The sequence below is a fragment of the Chionomys nivalis genome, chromosome 8 (assembly GCF_950005125.1).
Source record: "Chionomys nivalis chromosome 8, mChiNiv1.1, whole genome shotgun sequence".
Taxonomy (NCBI): Eukaryota; Metazoa; Chordata; class Mammalia; order Rodentia; family Cricetidae; genus Chionomys; species Chionomys nivalis.
Window position 1 is genome coordinate 57,848,197 of NC_080093.1, and position 18,582 is coordinate 57,866,778.

Sequence of the window (18,582 nt, forward strand, 5' to 3'; positions counted from 1 at the left end):
GCATGGTTCCAGTGATGCCCTGAGTTGCTCACACATGTGGCATGGGTTTCGCTGCTGCGGTAGGAGCAGGACTATATGGTTGGGGTCTAGTGGCATCTCTTGATGAATAACCAAGGCTAGCATCTTTTTTCTTGTCTTGGATCTTTTGTTATTTCTCCTATTTGAGTTCTTTGCTTGCTTTTAATCACCCATTTGCTGATGTGTTTGCTGTTGGGGGCTGAACCTCACTTCGAGCCTCAGTAAGAAGGAACTGCGTTAGCCTGGGTAGTGTCCTAAGGACTATTCAGAGGCTGGCTGCTACCACCTGTTTTCAGCTTCCAAATTTCAGATAAGCTGCACTCTCTACTGGTTCAGGCTCTGGCAGGTTCTCCCAGATGCAGGGAATGTTCCCAGCGTCCTTCAGGATCATATGCTGCCCATTATCTCAATGAATAACCGTGGTGGTCTAGAAGCCATCAGGCAAGGGAGCTGGGCTCTGGAGAACTGGGCTCTACTGGAAGAAAGGGGAAAGAGGGGGTTGGCATGTGGAAGGGCAGCCATAGGATCTGGCCCTATGCTTTGGTGCTCCCCACACCCCCAGGGCTGTGATCATGGAAATACAGTTACAAGGCCATGGTCACAGTGCCCAGTGCCTCCCTTGTTGTTCTGATGCAGAGGTGCACCAAACAGTTGTGACTGCATCCCTGCATTCAAGTATTTTCTTGAAACTTGGCTGAGTGAAACAACAGTATAAGTACAGGCTTGATAAGCAGGGCTCAGATTCTGATTTAGCGCAGTTTTAATGCCGTTTGTAAAAGAAAAAAAAGCTGCTTTAACTGTTCATGGTTAATCTTTGTCTGCCTCTACCTCCTAACTTGGGTAACCAGCTTGCAAAAGGAGAAGGTCATATGTACCTTGATGGCTTTGGGGTGATGGACCTCTCTTGGATATGTTCATTCACTGTCCCTGGATTAAATAGTACCGCGTGACCACTGCTAGTTCATACAAGCAGGGCACAGGTTGAAGCTTGGTCTAGGTCCTCTAGGACAGCAGCACTGTGGACCTGAATGGCTTCTGACCGTACCTGGTATTAGTGTGTTTGTGGTAGCAGCACTGTCCCCTTTAGTGTTGTGGTCTCCCAGATAAGGGGTGAGAACCAGGTCCCCATGTCCACACTTAGGATAGTGCCCTGACTAGTTAGAGGGTCAGGGCCCTGGGGTTTGTGGTAGCACCATTCTTGTCCCCCATAGGGGCTGATGGAGGCTGGGTGAGTGGGTGGACTTCACACTGGCCATGGCTTGGCTGTGAACCCCACTAAGGGCAGTCTTCATGATGCCCTGTTCTCTTTTGAGCTGGCTGTCCTCACACAGATATCCATTGCTCTAACCAATGTCTGAGTCCTTTTGAGAGTGGGACTTGGTGTATCCCTCTGGATCTGAAGAAGTCCCAGAGGGGGGTGGCTATGTTTGAATAGTGCAGGACAAGCAGTTACTTAGGGGAGGGTGTCAGTGCAGGGACCACAAGCCTTGCGATCACTCTTGAGCACCATGGTTTTATCTGGACTTTCTTCTCCTTGGGCCAAACTCAGTGCTGTTTGTGTTGGCGATGTGCATCCTGCAGCCTTGGTGATAACGGCTTCCGTCAGGAGCCCACATGGAAGACTCACCATTATCAGGGAACTATAGCAGCCAGTCCCCAATGACCAGCTATGTGTGCTAAGGAAGGCTGAAAGCATGCCCTCCAGTTAGTATGACTTGCTCATCAGGGTACATGTCCCAGAAAAACTGTAATGCATGGGGACCTGTAGCCCTAACTGAGAGACTTCTGGGTACTTTCTTGATATATGACTTATCTTACCCTGTTTTGTCCTGGAAAGGAGAAAAGATGCAAAGCCAGTGTCCTCGCCTGACTGAGGGTCTGGAGGATGGGGGCACAGGGCAGAGAGTCTTCCTGGGTCCAGATCGCTTTCCCAGGTTGAGGCCTAGGGAGAAGAGGGTCAAAGTAGCACTCACAAAGAAGTCCACAGTGCTGTAGGGACATCACCTGCGGCCCAGGCTGGCTGCTGGCAATCCCTCTGGAATGAGCATTCCACGGTGCATCTGTTTGCTGGGATTCAGGTGGGCACATATACTAAAACTTACACACATGTACTGCCGAGTACACATACATGTGTATGCACGTGCAGGCAATCACAGCACAATATGCAGAAACAAGTGTTTGACACCCACACATTCACATGCAGATACACATAACACACCCACTTGTAAGCACACTTGCATGTGCACATATACCAACCTACACACTGTGCGCATGTACACACACAATATAACCCTTAACATAAACATGCAGACATGTGTTTGATATAAATATACACACATGAATATGCAGGCACATACAACAACCCATGCCATAATACTCAAATGTGCACATACAAGCAAGCACCTGTGTATGTGTTATGTACATATGAGCACAAATTCCCTGGTCTCACCTGTCAGACAACCTGAATCATTGCTGCCCTGGTACTCTTGGCATCTGTTTGCCAATGGGTCCAGCCCTGTTCCTGGCACTGGGATCCTGGATCTCCCCTTATAGTCTGTGCTCCTACATTCTGCTAGTGTGGCCACACCCATAGGATCCCTGAATCCCCCCGGAAGTGCCTGACTCCCTTCTAAGTTAGCTGTGGGGCAGCCCATCCCCCTCCTCTAGGAAGCCTTCTCTAACTCTTCCAAATGGCTCCAGGACCCACGTTCCATTCCTGGGTGCTGACCAGCATCCGTGTAGTGCCACCGCATCAATGAGTGCTGGCACTGCCCCTGGTGGCTCAGATCCTGAGGCCCGTCCCACAGAGTTCTCTCACATTCCAGAGAGTCACCAGGGCATGCTGGGCAAGGTGGGGTCTGCCCCGGTGGACTAGAATCTCAGTTACAAATTTGCATTTTGAAAAGAAGCCCTCAGAACCATTAGTCTCCAAATAGGAATGGTTTCTGGTTAAATGTGCAATGATGGGTTTGGGAGATGGCAGCCTTGTTGATTGCCCACAGTCGCCAGAGCAGCCGGCTCGGCAGGCATGTAGTGGTGGGTAGTGTGGTAGTTTGAATGTAATTGGCCCCTATAATCTCATAAGGAGTGGCACTATCAGGAGGTGTGGCCTTGTTGGAGGAAGTTTATCACTGTGGGGGTGGGCGTTGAGGTCTCTCTTGCTCAAGCTTCTCTTAGCGTGACTGTCAGTTGACTTCCTGCTGCCTTCTGGTCAAGGTGTAGCTAGCACCATGTCTGCCTGGATGCCATCATGCTCCCTCCCATGAAGATAATGGACCATAAGCGAGCCACCCCAATTAAATGTTTTCTTTGTAAGAGTTGCCATGCTCATAGTGTTTCATATTTCATAGCAACAAAAACCCAGACTAAGACAGCTTAGTATAGACTCTGTCGTGTAGATTTTAGTGGTAGCTCTAATGAAAATTTATTTATTTTTTAATTTTATTATTATTATTATTATTATTATTATTATTATTATTATTTTGAGACAGGGTTTCTCTGTAGCTTTTGGAGCCTGTCCTGGAACCAGGCTGGCGTCAAACTCACAGAGATCTGCCTGCCTCTGCCTCCTGGGACTTTAGTGCTGGGACTAAAGGCGTGCACCACCACTTCCTGGCTCTAATAAAAATTTATAATGGAAAAAAAAAAGTGAGGTGAACAGGATAAGTTACAAAATGTAAAGATCACCAGGAAGTGGAATAGAGCTAAATTCTGTGTTCAAGGAGATAAATGGATTAAGAAATGGAATAAAAGGAGTGGTGACCTCAGGGAAAGATCCCACTCAACTAAATTTCCTACTTTTGAAAAGGAACTAAGAAAAGCTTAGGGCTGGACGTGGTGGGGCACACTTCTAATCCCAGTACTGGGAAAGCAGAAGCTGTCTGGTTTCTGAGTTTGAGGCCAGGCTGGTCTACAGAGCAAGTTTCAGGACAGCCAAGCTTAGACAGTGAAGGACAGAAAGCTGGTGAAGATGTAGTTGAACAAGAGGACCGTGTTCTAGCACCAGGAAGCAGCAGAACTTGGCAACGTTGGCTACATGGTTCTGGCTTTAGAGTTAAGGATAGAAGAAAGTGGTTTTGAAATTTGCCTCCATGACTAAAGAAAGAAACTGAGACAGGCATGTGTCAGGGGTGTCCCTGAGTGGAGGCCTAGGAGAGTTGGTCATTGCGTGAAGCTGTGAAGTTGAAGCCTGGATTGCTTTGGAGAAGCCAAGATGTTAGAGATGCTGGAGCCATGGGGTACCCGTCAAAGAGAGCTTTTAACAGGGAGTAGGACCAGCCAAAGAGAAAGAAGTGTGTTGTAGTCAACAAAGCTGAAAGGAGTTGGAGAGCTGAAGAGTATTTTGACATCAGACATGGAGATGCAGAGTTTGGAGTTTGCTCAACTGGTTTTTGGTCATGCTTTGGTCCAATATTTCCTTGCTATGCTCCCTTCCCTATGTAATGGAATGGTCATGTAAATCCTGTGCCATTATATGTTGGAAATATGTGATCTGCTTTTTTATTTTGATTTTTACAGGCAATTGCAACTTAGAGATTATATGACTCTCAGAAGAGACTTTGAACTTTGGACTTTAAAAGAATTTGGAGACTGTGATAGACTATGGGGACTTTTGAAGCTGACCTAAATGCATTTTGTGTTATGATATTGTTACAAGCTTATGGGGTCAGGGAGTGGGATGTGGTAGTTTGAATGTCATTGGCCCCCATAATCTCATAGAGAGTGTCACCATTAGAAAGTGTGACTTTGGGGAAGTGGGTATGGCCTTGTTGGAGGACATGTGTCACTGTGTGAGTGGGCTTTGAGGTTTCCTATGCTACGGATACCACCCAGTGGACAGTCATTTCTTGTTGTCTACAAGATATAGGAATCTCAGCTACTCCATACCACAACTACCTGCACACTGCTGTGTTCTCTATTGTAATAATAGTGGACTGAATCTATGAAACTGTAAGCAAGCCACCTCAATTAATTATTTTCCTCATAAGAGTTGCTGTGGTCATGGTGTCTCTCCTCGGCACTGAAAACCCTAAGACAAGTAGGGACAGTGCCTCTTAAGAAATCTGCCTGGGTAGGAGATCACTGCTTGACAGTCTTCTTAGGATGTGTTTGTTCAGTGAGTTCAGAGCCTGGGGATGAGGTAGGAGTCTTCCGACTGTGTGTGTGTGTGTGTGTGTGTGTGTAACCCACAGGGAAAGGCAGGGCACTGAAGCCCTTCCCCACGTGACTCTGGCACACAGAAGCATCACCTGTCACTGCAAGTGAAAGTCCCTCTGAGAGGAGGAGTCCTCTGCTTGGCAGTCTCTGAGCCCTCGCCAAGTTTGCTTCCCTTCCGCAACTCCAGGGGGCTTTCGTCCACACTCACGTGCTGAGGGTGGCCATGTCTAAATTTATAGGAGCTGTGACTGTCAGCTTACATGGCAAAGAGGACTTTGCAAATGTGACTAAGCCAAAGGTGTCCTTTCTGCCATGTTCTCACTTGGTGGACATGGCAGAGAGTCCTTCGGAGCTTCCTTTATTAGGCCCCCAAGGGATGAGGCATCCTTAGGCCCTGACACCTCTGAAGGATCCCACTATTCAGTACCATCACCTTGAGGGGGGAGGGGTTCTACATGTGTAGCTCTCTGCCTGTTAGCACTTGGATTTCAGCTCAGCAAGACCCACTCGAGACTTTAGTCCTCGGATCTGCAATGTGTACTCTGTTGAGCCACATGTGGTCACTGGCTAGTGTTAATAGGGAATGAGGAAGCCCAGGGACCCAATAGAAGGGTTCCTCTTGACAGTGTCTCTGGGTACAGAACCCCAGTAGGAGAGCCGGGAGAGAGTGCACCCTCAGCGGAAAGCCAGGCAGAGGCGGAAAGAGCCACACAGACTGGTGTGGGTAGATCCACAGCTGTGAAGGGGAACAGACTCCCAGGAGGCACACGTGATGGAAGGGTCCTGGGTAAGGTCTGAGGGTCTTGCTGAGCGGACGCCTGGTGTTGTGAAGTAAAACTAGGACACTAAGGGTGGCTTAGGGAAGGGGCGTCTGGCAGGGGAGAAGTAAGGGTGTACCCGGGGGTCCTCAGGCTCTGGACCTGTCTGGCCTCAGGACTTGCTCTTCTGTTCTGTCACACGTGTATACCTTAAATGTTTCCTGACATGTTTAAAACCAGCCAAGGAACCAATGTGAATCGGAGAGTGTGTGACTTTGTTGGCTGTGCCCAGGCGAGAGAATCCCAGCACTCCCAACTTGGCTACTGTGTCCCAGTGTCCCCAACATAGGAGGTTCTGTGAGCTGAATAGAGCTTGTCAAATTCAGCAGTGTCTGTCTTTTGGGATTCTGTTGGGCAGAGCCAGAAAAATCAGATAAAATGGTGTAATCCCTCCACATGCCGTAGACTTTCCCCAAGTACCCAAGAGGACATTGCCTGGGTTTCAGGATCCCAGCTATTCTTCCCTTTGGTCCCAAGTCTGAGGTTCAGAGCTGACTAAGCCTGCTGTGTGAAGTTTAGCCTGCTCAGTCTTTGTGTTCTCAGTTCATGCTTGATATTTTCATAGTACTGGGTAGGACTTCTCAAAGCCAGCTGAGTTTGGGGTTGAGCAGCTGAGGTCAGACTTTAGGAGGATCACCTTGGGGATGGAGGGGTGTGTTTCTGTGGCAGACACCTCTCCTGGTCCTTTCCTGTTCCTGCAGGGTGGGAACTTGAAGCACAATTTCAAATTCCCTGTTGCAGGCCGGACATAAGTGACCAGTGGGAAATGCGACCACCCAGGCTTCTGGACTGGGTAGAGAGCAGATAAAGTCTGTGTGTATATTGGGTGGGTGTGAATGTCGTGGGTGTGAAATCATATGACTTTGTGTGAAAGTGTGAGTGTGCCTATCTATGCCAGTGTGGGTAAGATGAATGTGTGAGCGTGGGGGGTGGGAGTTGTGCTCTGAGTGTGTAAGACTGTGCCTTATGTTCTGGGCCCTGGGTTATAATGGGTACGAGTGTGAGGAGACAGCCTCATGTTGCTCTGATGTGTGTACAGACACGGATGCTCATGAATGCTCCAGACTCCTCCCACACTGCACTTTGCCCGTTGCCTTAGCAACTTTCTGAGCTCTGGAAAGCCCCTGTCTTGCCTAAGGATGAAGGAAATGCTTCCTGCTGAGTCTTGGATGCTTCCTTTATGGTCAACCCTCTAGGAGGAGGAGATGGGGAGGGGAGGGGAGTGGGATGAAGTCCAGATGTGGGGCCGCCTGTCTTGCATTTCTGAGGACTGTAGCCTGCTCCCTGGGTGCCTCCTAACTTGACTGATACCCTGGGAATTGATGGACAATTGCCTTAGGTCAAGTGAGCCTGGCCACCTCCTCCTTGGAGTTGCCCCATGATCTTAAGATCAAGGCTGCATTCAGGCAGAACCTTTGGCTCTTGTTGAGTGTAGGGCTACTCAGACCGCAAGGTGAGCTATGGTCCTTCCTCTCAAATGAGAAAGCAGAGAAGGGTGTGTTCTGAACAAAGTATCTGTAATTGCAGTGTGTGGAGAGGCCCAGTACCACCAGTGACCCATCTGTGTAGGCTGTCCTATGGTCAGGGCACTCTAGGAGGGAGGAGGCTGCATAGGTTGTGGGCTTTATTAAGGGGCTGCCTTGGGGTGGCTCTGCTCTGGCTGTAACCTGGTTTGTTCCCAGGAACCTCTCTGCTTCCTGAGTCCAAAGGGTGGAGGTGACTGGTTCCTCTGTGTCATGGCAGCAATGTCCAACTTTGGCCTCTCCTGGTTCAGTCCTGTGGGCCATCGAGGAGGCGATAGCTGTCCCGATGCCCTGAAGAGATCCCAGGCAGTGAGTTCTGTCCCTGGGTCAGTGTGGAAGGACTGCTTTTAGCAGGTTGGTATTTTCCTACCATTTATTGTTAACATGTTTAGAAGAAAACTCTTTGGTGATGAAATATGGCCTAGTCTCACTCCTAGTCGGTGTGTGGGATGAGATTATAGTGTGTTGAAGTAAGTGTATCTGGGGGCCATGGCTTTGGGGTTCACAGCAAGCACTCAGCCATGTCCCCTAGCCTGTGTCGGTAGGGCAGAGACATAAACATCAGGGGACACCGAGTGGCTTCTTTTGGGAATCTGTGCATACTGTGTGGATAGGACTGGCAACTGGGACTCAAGATGCACAGGGTACCACGTCAGAGCCCCAATTCTTGTCCCTGCAGGGTGTGGAGGAATGATAGAAAAAGCTTTCAACCTGTCACTCATGGGCCAGGGTGTGTGTGGGGGGCAGTGCCATTTCTGCAATTGGCGGGCCAAGAAAAAAGGGCGTAAAGTGTCTCTTGTCCTCAGTGCACAGCCCTGGACTGCAGGGCACCAGTTGCTCCCTCTGTGCCCTTCATTCCAGGAAAGAGGAGGCTGCGGGGAAAGTGCTGCCGACAGTCGGGGAAGGTGTTTTCGCCTCTCTGGAAGTGTTAATGTACGAGAGTAAGATGTGAGTTCACGCCTGTCTGGTTGCGGAAGCCCTGCTGCACTAGGCAGCTGCTGGCACCACTTTGGCTGTTCTCCCACATCGCTGTGCAGTGAGTGTCTGCAGGTGTGGTGAGAGGAGGCGGTGGGCGCAAGACTGTGCATGACCTGCGGCTGGGTTTTGCTTCCTACTGTAGTCCTGGGGTCTACATAGTTGGGCCGCCATTCCCATCCCCTAGGAGGAGCAGGGGAATGAAAGTGTTTGTGGCAGCTTTTCCCCTGCAAGACACTTACTTGCCAGAGTGTGCGGGCAGTTGCTAGCTCAGGTCCTGACTAATTTCAGAAGCAGCAGAGCTAAGCACAGGTGGATGGCCTCCCTGGGTTCTGTGGGCCTTGCTATGCTTGACCTTCACTGCAGGGTGGTCAGTCGTGGGACCTCAGCCTCTTCTGTATCACAGATTGCCCAATAGATGCGGCTCCCCCATATGTGAAGCGGTCTAGAAGTGCCGAGGTCCACCCCAGGTCTACAACTGGGAGTCCAGTACCTATTGCCTCTGGCAGCCAGGCTATTGCCTCTTCCTAGGGCTCCTCTGTCTTCTTCTGGGGGGCGCTGGTGGCCTGAAACCTGGTGGAGCTGCAGCAGAAGCCCAGAGCCTGCAGTGGCCAGTGGAAGGGCAGCTTCGGGTAGACTCCTTTAAGCCTTGGTCTGGCTACATGCCCCACCTCCATCCTCCATGCTTCCTACATTAAAAAAAATAATAAGTCCCTTGCGAGGCCATCCTAAGTTTCTGTCAGGCTGGCCTGTCTGCTTCATACATTCACGCAAGGCTAATACATTCCTGGTACCACTTCTGGAGAGCTGTCTAATGTTCTGGGCCCTAACTGGACTCTTGCTGCGGAAGCCACTGCTGTACTCCAGCCCCCACCCCAGCAGGTAAGAGGCGCATGCTCTTCAAACCCGGAGTTCATATCTGCTGGGGAGAGGGGCTCCTGTGTCCTGAAAGGATCAGGATGGCTCACAGTGGAGGGAGCTCCAGAGAGAGTAGAGTCAAGGTGTGGACAGCCGCGAGCAGTAAGGGCTACAGAGTGTGTGCGTGGCTGTGATCATCTTGGGGAGGAGAGGAACTTGGGGCAGCAAGTGAGTTCACAGTTCTTTGATCCCGTGAGACAGCTGGACCCAAAACCTTCTGGTCTTTTGGGAGGGGAGCCTGGATAAAAACCTCATTCTATTCTGCCTTCCCAGTTCAGAGATATGAAGGATGGAGGCTCCAGGCAAGTTTGGGGTCTCTGACTCCCCAAACACCTGAGTGCAGGAGGTGGTGGAGGCCCAAGTCTAGTGACTGAAGCCAGCTGTGGTGCTATAGCAGGGGTGCTTGCCTGGGTCTCAATGTTAAGTCATGGCCAGGGAAAGCAAAGCCTACACACACACACACACACACACACACACACACACACGGCACAGCATGTCCTGTGTCCATTGACTGAGTCTAACAGGGTAGGTTCTTGCCTAATGGGGTACTAATGGACCTGGGGCTTCCCAAGTTTGTCCCTAGTGGTTCTAAGGGTGTTGATCACTTGAGCGGTTAGCAAAAGTCAGACTTTGGACAATAGGATTCCCCTGGGTAATCTTAGGGGAAACACTGCTGCCCACAACTGTGGGAGAACCCCATGTTCCAACCATTGTGGGGTAGGCTCTCTGCCCATCCCAGGCAGCTTCCCCGCAGGCCCCAGGAACTGAGCTGCGGCTGGCCAGAGCCATTGTATTGATCTGGCTGCTGCCCTAATCATTAATTTATGGAAGTTTCCGGTGCAGTCTGGGGGATGTCAAAATGGAACGCGGGAACAGGATTCCAGATTGGCTCAGGTGGCAGGGCCAGGGTGGGCAGAGCAGTCTGGGAAGCCATTACCAGGAGCATTTACTGTAAACAAAAGGTGGGAGATGGGCCAGGTCACTGCCCCCATGGAGACTCGTGGCGGGGTGCACCAGGTCCCCTGGCTCTTGGCATAATCCTGGCTATAAGAAGCCAGGATTGTTCTGATCCTGGCTATAGGAAGCCAGGATTGTTCTGGGATTCAGGGTCCCTTGGGACCTCAGCTTTATCTCAGCTACTTCTGAATCCTGTGTCTGCTGCAAGAAAACGCAGGAAGAGGCCTTTGCTCCAGTCCCAAGGCTGGAGACAAAGACTAGCGGAAGATACAAATGCAGGGCTATGGGGGGGGGGGGCAGACCTCAGTCAGCGTCTGAGAGAAGGCTTGAAGGTGAGCAGCAGATGGTCAGGCAGAAGCAGGCTCTCAGAAGCAGTTCCCAGTTGGGGGCACAGGGCCTGCTTGCTTCCCTGTGTGGCCTGGCTAGCTGGGGTGACTGCTGAGAACAACATCCCCTGGCAGTACAGGCAGTAGCATAGGCCACAAGTTCGTGGCCCTAGAGGGCTGCAGCCTTGCTCTGCCTGAGCTGTGAGTGAGCAAGTACGTTCACTGTTACCTACACCTTTAATACTTTGAACTGAGGAGTCCAGCATCAGCACCACAAACACATCTGCTTCCTTTGCACCTGAACTTTCCCCCTTGGGACCAGAGACATCTTCAGGCTGAGGAAAGAGGTTGCCTGAGGTCAAGTCAGGGTAGAGAACTTCTTCTTTTTCACCCCTTAAAATACCTAATTTCCTTTGCTACCCAGCTGGTCTGCCCCACTCAGCTTCCTCATGTAGGAAAAGAAAGGGCAGCTGTCAGTCTTGAGCAGCTCTGAGGGCCACTCCTGGGTACCGTCTGTACCATGTTGGCTTATTGCAGGGCAGAGTTGGGCTGCCTGACTCTTTGTTGGTTCCTACCAAGGGAAGAGATTGTAACCCCAGGTAGCCCATGTTCCTGGGCCATAAACACATTTCATAGAAGTCACAGGACTATACTAAACCAGGCCTTTAGTCATTTGGGGTGGGAGGTTTTCTTCATGAGAGTCTTCCTGGGTTGTAGACTATATGGCCAATTCACCTTATAACCTGAAATCCTTTATGGTCACTTCAGAGAGTTTCATGTTCAACTGTCCCGTGGGTGAGAGAGACTCTGTAGGAGGATGCTGAGATCAGGAGGCTCTCATAAGTGACCAGGAGATGCAGTCTGTACCAAGAAAGGTTCCCAGCCTCAGATCCATTGGAGGCTGTGGGTAGCACCCCTCATCCCTGGCTTTTCTCTGTCCAGCACTTAACTTCCTGGGCCCGTCCTGGATTTGGATAGGGTTCTCTGGAGACTTCTCTGGGATGTGGAGAGCGAGCATAGCTGCCCCTCCAGGCCTGCGGGGGAGGCCGTCAGGCTGTGCATTGATTGTGTCACCGATAACAATAGCGTGACTCACGGTGCAGCCGCTGGTCTATTTTTGCTTTTCCAGGGACCATCTTCCCTCTGCCTTCCTCACAGGGGCATGCCTTTGTCTGCTTTAACATAGAACCTAGTGACTTAGCGCTTCCCCATTGCTTTCCTGTTAGGGAGCACTGCTTCTATGCTCACCACAGTCCGTGTGCTGAACCCAGTGACAGACCTGAGGAGCCACGAAGAAGAGGGGAGGTGCAGGCAGGGTGTTTGTTTGGAGGAGAGGCACATTCAAATAAGACCTGTAGCTTTTGCTTAGGATTGTATGTATACGAATCTCTGTTTTTGTTTTGGCTTTCTCTTGACTGTTTTTAGCTGACATATGGTCTTGATATTGTCATCAGAATGATTGCCCCCTCTGCCTCTTCCAGCCACCCTCGATTTGCTTGACGCAGCAGGACAAACAGGTGACACTCCTTACGTGATCCAAAGGTGCCGAGGACACATGTGTGCAGAAACACCTGCTCAGGCTGCTCAGTCAGAACATCCGACAGTCGCAGGGAAACCAGAGGGGGAAAAGGCAGTGTCAATTGTCATTCCTATGGTGTGTGTTTCTCACCCAGCCAAGCCTCAGTGTCAAGTGGGGCACTCAGAATCGTAGTTAGATGCTTCCCCGGGAGAACACGTGACCGGAAATTCTCTGAGTTGCTGGCTTGGGATGCTGAGATACCCTGTCTTTTCCTGCTGGTTTGGTTTAGTGGTTGGGACCCCAGCCAATGACTTGAACAGCACTCTCGATGGCTCCCTGATACCTCACCTGGTGCCTCGTCCTGGAGAAAAAGGCTGCAGAGCTATAGGTACAAGAGAGGTAACCTGTTCCCATATAGCAACGACTGCTTCCAGCCACACTCTGCAAAATGAAAGCATTCCTCAAAGAATAAATATTTTAAAAACCCTTGATTTTTGAAATATTTATCTGCCCTGGGAAGAGTCTGTGCCCACGCTCTTCAGTACGTTGTACGATGGAAGAGCATCTGGGGGCTTGGAGCTCTGAGCTGGGCCATTTCCTTGCGTTGCAAATTTGAATTCAAGCAGGAGATGTGGATGTGTAAAAAGGACCTGTAGGGAATTGAACTAGTGTTTTCTTCTACCTGCTTGAGGATTTATGAGGTGTTTAACACTGGGCAGGGGGCAGGGATCTCGCCTCGCCTTTGTACAACAACTAGTGCTGGAGTTGGGCAAACTGTCCTGATCAGCCCTCCCCTGGGCTCTCTCTTCTGCCCAGGCTCATCCTCAGAAGCGTCCCTGTGGTGACCTTGTAAAAACAGGTCATCTGTACCCCCTTTCCTTGCATAGCCCCCCCCCACTTATTTGATTGTCTAGAGTGTTTTCTTCCACAGCAGAATTTTCTTTGTGTCTCCCCAACAAGAACAAGCCTGAAAAGAGTTGTCAGGGTTTTAGACTCTTCTCGGTGCTGGGATGTGTAGCCAGACCCCTGGCTGCTATGGAAACCTAAAAGGAGTGGGGGGAGCTTGCATCTGGGGAGTGGCAGCAGCGCTGGGTTCTGGGGTCTTTGGAAGGGAAGCCAGCTAAGTTTGTTAGGAAATGGACACAAGTAGAACTGGCCTGGTCACTTTGATGGACAAAGCTCTTGGCAATGAGACAGGTTTGGGGAAAGTCAGGAATCTTCATTTCGATTTTTTTTCCACTCCAACGGCCAATTACCGGGAGGGTGGGTCAACTTAATGAGCCCAGTACCCTTTTGTCTCGGCAGGAATTTTTCCCTGTACAGGCCACGTTAATTTCCAACCCTGGGGAACTCCCATGGCAGCCACATCTCTGTGTGTTTTTATGAATTGGTTATGGAATGAATGTGCCTTTGAGGTTAGGAGGGTTGCATACTGAAACCTGAAGCCACCTGGCACCTGCATCTTCTCAGGGCTGCAGCCAGCAGTGCTTGCCTGTCTCCCTCACCCACTGCAGGAGCTGGCAGGTGAGATCTTCATGGGCCCTCGGCGTAGGAGGAAACCAAGGATCCAAGGAGATGGGCACACTGCGGGCTCCTCCAGAGCTACTCCGGCCCATCGCAGGGAGCTGGGGGCTGCTGAGAGCCCACAGACAAGCCAGTGTCCAAACCACAGCTCTTGCTGTGCACTCCCTGGCTCTGTCCCTCAGCAGACCCTGCCAGTTCTTCTCTAGGAGCCTGGAGTCTTTTCTGGTGTTTGTCTCTTTGTTTGGAGATAGGATCTCACTATGTATTGTGGCTGGCCTGAATGCAACGTTTAGACCAGGCTGGCCTTGAACTAGAGATCCACCTGCCTCTGCCTTCCAAGTGCTGGGGTTAAAAGCAGGTGCCATTATACCCAGCCTTCCTAGGAGGCTTCATTCCCACAAATCTGGATGGTGACTTCGACTGTGCAGGTGTCTGAGCATGGAAGGGGGCAGCTGCTAGGAGACTCTCACATGCCTCTGACTGTTATTTAATGTATTTTATTTCTCATCCTTTTTCTCCAGTAAAGGCTAAACTCAGAATATTATACCTAGGCTCTGCAAAAGCTAGTTGTCTTGGCTGAGTTCCCGTGTGAACTCATAGCTTTCGGACTGACGCTTGATGCCCTGCATTGTGCTGGCTACTGAGGACATCCCAGTGAGCTTCCCTAACTTGTTTCTCAAGTGGTGTTGGGCTGGACTCTGGCTACCAATGGGGCTAGGATAGAGCTCAACAGACTCCATGCTACCATTCTGAAGGTGGGCATGGGGGGCAGACTTCTTATCAACTGTTGAGAGTGGGTGAGGCTGCCTAACTTGTGTGCCTGAGTGTGTTGGGTCTCTTGTGCAGCTATAGGAGACCAGGGACCTCTAGGTAACAGCAGCTGCATCTGAGTTCTGATTGGGAGGCAGAGGGACCCTGGCCCAAAGCTTGCTGGCAGAGCCTATCTCCAGAAGCTGCAATATGGCTGGTCCAGGCCTCTTTCCCTCCATCATCAAGATGCAGACCTTATTTTAAACCCCAAGGTCAGCGCCTTATCTCCACTCCCAGCCTTGCTGATCCTGCACCTGACCCCAGATCCCTTCCCCCACCCCTGCTCATTTCGTTTTGGAACCCTGCATAACATTCATCACTGAGCAGTACTAGTGTGTTTGTCATGGATGAGCATAAACTGCAAGGTGTGAAAAGATTCTGGTGGTGGCTGCAGCATAGGGCACCCTCACCTCGCTTCGTAGCTCCGAACAGAGCCGTGTCTATGGGACAGCCTAGGGCTTAAGGGAAGAGCAAGGTCCCTGTGAGCCTCTGCTGGATGGGGTCTGCACAGTCCCACCTTACCCACCATGCACTCACCACCCTCTCGCTTTATCCTTATAGTTTTGTCCTTGCCATGTGGCTAGGCTCGGACAACCAGGCTCCCTCTCCAGGCTGGTAGATGCAGTGGCTTACAGGAATCAGCAACCATTGCTTTCCTGCTCATAGGAGGAGCGGAGGGGCTGGCTGCCACCCACCCTGCTGTGATTGCTTTCTCTCTGCAGTGTGCAGTTTTCTCAAAAACAAAACCCAGAACAAAAAACGACCAAATAAGCTGAGGTCTCCAGCAGGTGGCCCCAAACGAGGCAGCTCTGGTGTCAGGTGATCCCGCCTGGTATGTGGTGTCTGGTGCTGCACAGGCTTGGATGAGGTGACTGGGTTGTCATCTGTGAAGAGTGGACCCATTCTCTACGGGCCTTCCTGACCTTGTGGCCAGTCCAGCTGCTGGCACCCTGTCCACTTCATCTTGCCCCCCAACCAACCCAGTTTCTACTTAGGCCTGTACTAATCAGCTTCCCCATCTGGGGCAGCAGCCGAGTACCTGCCTTACACACATAAGCTAGAATGGGAGTCCCACTCGGCCCCAAATCTCGGGTGGGGTGGGGGAGGGAGTGGTTATGAAGTGAATTAGTAACACCACCAGCCACGGGCAGTCAGGGTTTCCCCAGAGTTAAGTATCTGTGCAGCTAGGCTGAACGCCCTGGGTAGACCCTCCAAGTGGTAGAGTGTGGCCTTACACACTTGGGGACTTAGGCTGCTGGCCTGGCTGACTCAGTGGGGCTGGACAGAAATCTAGACTGCCTGAGCCCATCCCGTAGGCCTTACCTGAGAAAAGGACAGTAAGAGAGACTGACACGTACTGACCCCATGGGAAAGCTTCAGGCAGGGCACAGCAGGAAGTCTGGGGATCAGAATCCTTCACTGACAAAAGGTTTGGTGCACTGACAGAGGGTGCCTCCCTCACCAGGGCTGTTTCAGCAGAGAGGTGCCATCAGTAGGGCCCTGGTGACCCCAGGAAAGGACAACCAGCTGTGCTTTCCTGTGCTGCACCCCATTGTTCATCAGAGACCATTGCAATCCTGGGCTCGTCCAGCGAGCTCCGCCCCGGCCAATGTTCCCTCCTGTTGCTGGAGAACCCCAGAGTAGGGGCTGGTGCTCCAAGAGCCCAGAGGCCTGGGCTTCCTGTTGCGCATCTTTCATGGGGTGTGATGTCAGGGGAGTTGCTGGGTGCAGGTTTGCCGCACAGGAAGTCTGGGAGCCTGCGTTGGCTCATTAACCCCAGTCCTGCTGGTGATCATATACTTGCCTCCACTCCATAGCAATCCTGCAAATCCTGCAAAGAGGGTCTGAACCATCCTCTGTATACCTGGACTTCACCTAGAGACATGATCAGCCCTCTTGAGGGGCTAAGTGGGCGATCTCTGATAGCCTGCAGCATTGCCAAGCAGGGGCGAACTTCTCAAGGGTGGGGCTTGTGCCTGGCACAGGTCTTTCCATCACCTTACCTGGTGTCTCTCTGCTTCATCCCACAGTGAACTTCGACCACTTCCAGATTCTGCGAGCCATTGGGAAGGGCAGCTTTGGCAAGGTAAGGAAGAACCTCTGGGTGGGCCAGTGGAGGCTGGGGACATGTGGGACCACAGAGCCACACAGACTTGCTCCATCACTCCTCAGAGAAGCTAGTCCTATCACTGGGGCAAAAAGCTCAGGACGGTCAGGGAAGAAGCAGGGGACGCTGGGCCTTTCTGGGGTTGTCAGCGCAGTCCTCCACCACCTTTCGGGCAGGGTCTCTGGACTCAACTGAGAATACGTGTCCTGGTTTAGCTCTATAGAACCTTTGTCGCCCTGTAAAGGTCTGCATCCTAACACCCACCCACTCACAATACTGAAGCCCTCTTGCAGGCTGAGTGATTTCCTCAGTAAGGGGTGCCCTGTGACCTAGAATGAGGGGGGATCTTAGAAGGACTGCATTGTGTAGCCAGCTCCCCAATCTGCTGTGACATCCGATGGATCTGCCAACTGAAACAACAGCTCAGGTCACACTGGAGTCCAGAGGCCAGGCAGTACCTATGTCTGTTTCTTAGGTGCAAGGGGATAGAACTTAGTGTGGTGGCCCAGCCTGCTTTCTCTCAGACCAACCCTGAAGCGCTTGTCCCTCAGGCAGGCAGCTTGCTGAGCCTGTCTCCACTTGCCTTGTTCTTTCTTGGCTAGATCTAACTTCCTGATTGCTGCCTTGTGATAGCTACAGATTGGGGGTAATTATAACTCAAAGAGACTTAACTAGGGCTCTGAAAAGGCTGGAATTAGCCCTCGGCTTCTGCCGCGTGGTGTGCTGTGGATGGACCCCTCCTGAACAGACGTTTCTGTTCAGCTGTCCGGGTACCTCCCTCCCCTCCGGCCTCACAGCTGTCTGGGCACTGTGTCTATTTAGGCTCTGAAAGCCCTCTCTAAAGAGATTGTACAGCCACCAGAGTACAAAGCACAGGGTGATTGAGGGTGATTAATTGCCTCTACTTCATTGGATCACAAAGGATGGCTGTTCTGGTTGCCGGAGCCCTGGGTGAATGTAAGTCAAAGCAGATGAGCACTTTACACAGGGTTGAAAACACCACAGGGAGGGTCCCTAACATCCCGGGTCCCAGGGGTTCCTCCAGGCCTACTGCTTGGAGACTGTGAAGATGGTTAGCCTGAGACCAGTTGAGACCCCTCTGTGCTGATGTTGCCAGAGCTACAGAGGGTGCAGGCAGGAAGGACAGGTGTGTGTGTGGGGGTGTGTGTGTGGAATAGCGGAGGACCGAGGCTGGAACTGGGTTCAGAAAGTAGCTGATGGAGGTACTGGAACTGGGCTCAGGAAAGTAGCCAAGGGGATACTGGAACTGGGAGACAGTCACAAACTAGGTCTGGAGAGGGCTGGGTTGTCACATCCCAGGATGAAGACCACCATTAGTGGGCTAGCCTGGGGTCATTGGGAGCAGGGGTAGATGCTGTTTTCTGGGACTCTTCCTATTTCTATCCCCTGAGGAGGTTTCAGGGTATCCATTACCCACCCTTCCTGCATCTACTGTCCCCTACTCTTCCTTCAGGGGGCATTCTTGGTCCTCATGAGGGTATCCTGTCCTATGACAAGTTTGCAGAACCCCAAGATTATGGGTCCTCTGACCAAGTCTTGGTTTTGAAAGTCGTTGGCCTGGAAACAGGTTGCGGGGGGGGGTGCAGGCACATTTTCTGAGCTCGTGGGTAGTACTGTTAGACCACTGATCCCAGTTAGCTGCCCAGTCAGGCCACCAGGAGTCTTAGGCTGGGTGTCAGAGGAAGGCCTGTCACAGGTCGGGGTCTGTTCTTCCAGCTGCTCTCAGTGGCCGCATTGTAGACATCACCTAGGCAGGAAGGAGTGGGAACCCGGAAAGGAAGCTGGGATGTCTGGTAGACCCGAGGATATATACACTTGTATGCTGTGGTTCAGAGGGTGAGTCACTTTTCTATAGGGGAGACGAAGCCCACTGAAGCCCCACCGAGTGCCAGGTGGTAGCAGGGCATGT

The 18,582-nt window shown here is 51.5% G+C and overlaps 1 protein-coding gene across 1 annotated transcript in view; it reads left to right on the forward strand.

The window, feature by feature from the left end:
• Window positions 1-18,582, forward strand: part of Stk32c (serine/threonine kinase 32C) — an 88,036-nt gene that overhangs the window by 34,259 nt on the left and 35,195 nt on the right. Inside the window, exon 2 of the mRNA XM_057778045.1 lies at window positions 16,576-16,631. Coding sequence (XP_057634028.1) covers window positions 16,576-16,631 — 56 coding nt within the window. The remainder of the gene's footprint in view (window positions 1-16,575; window positions 16,632-18,582) is intronic.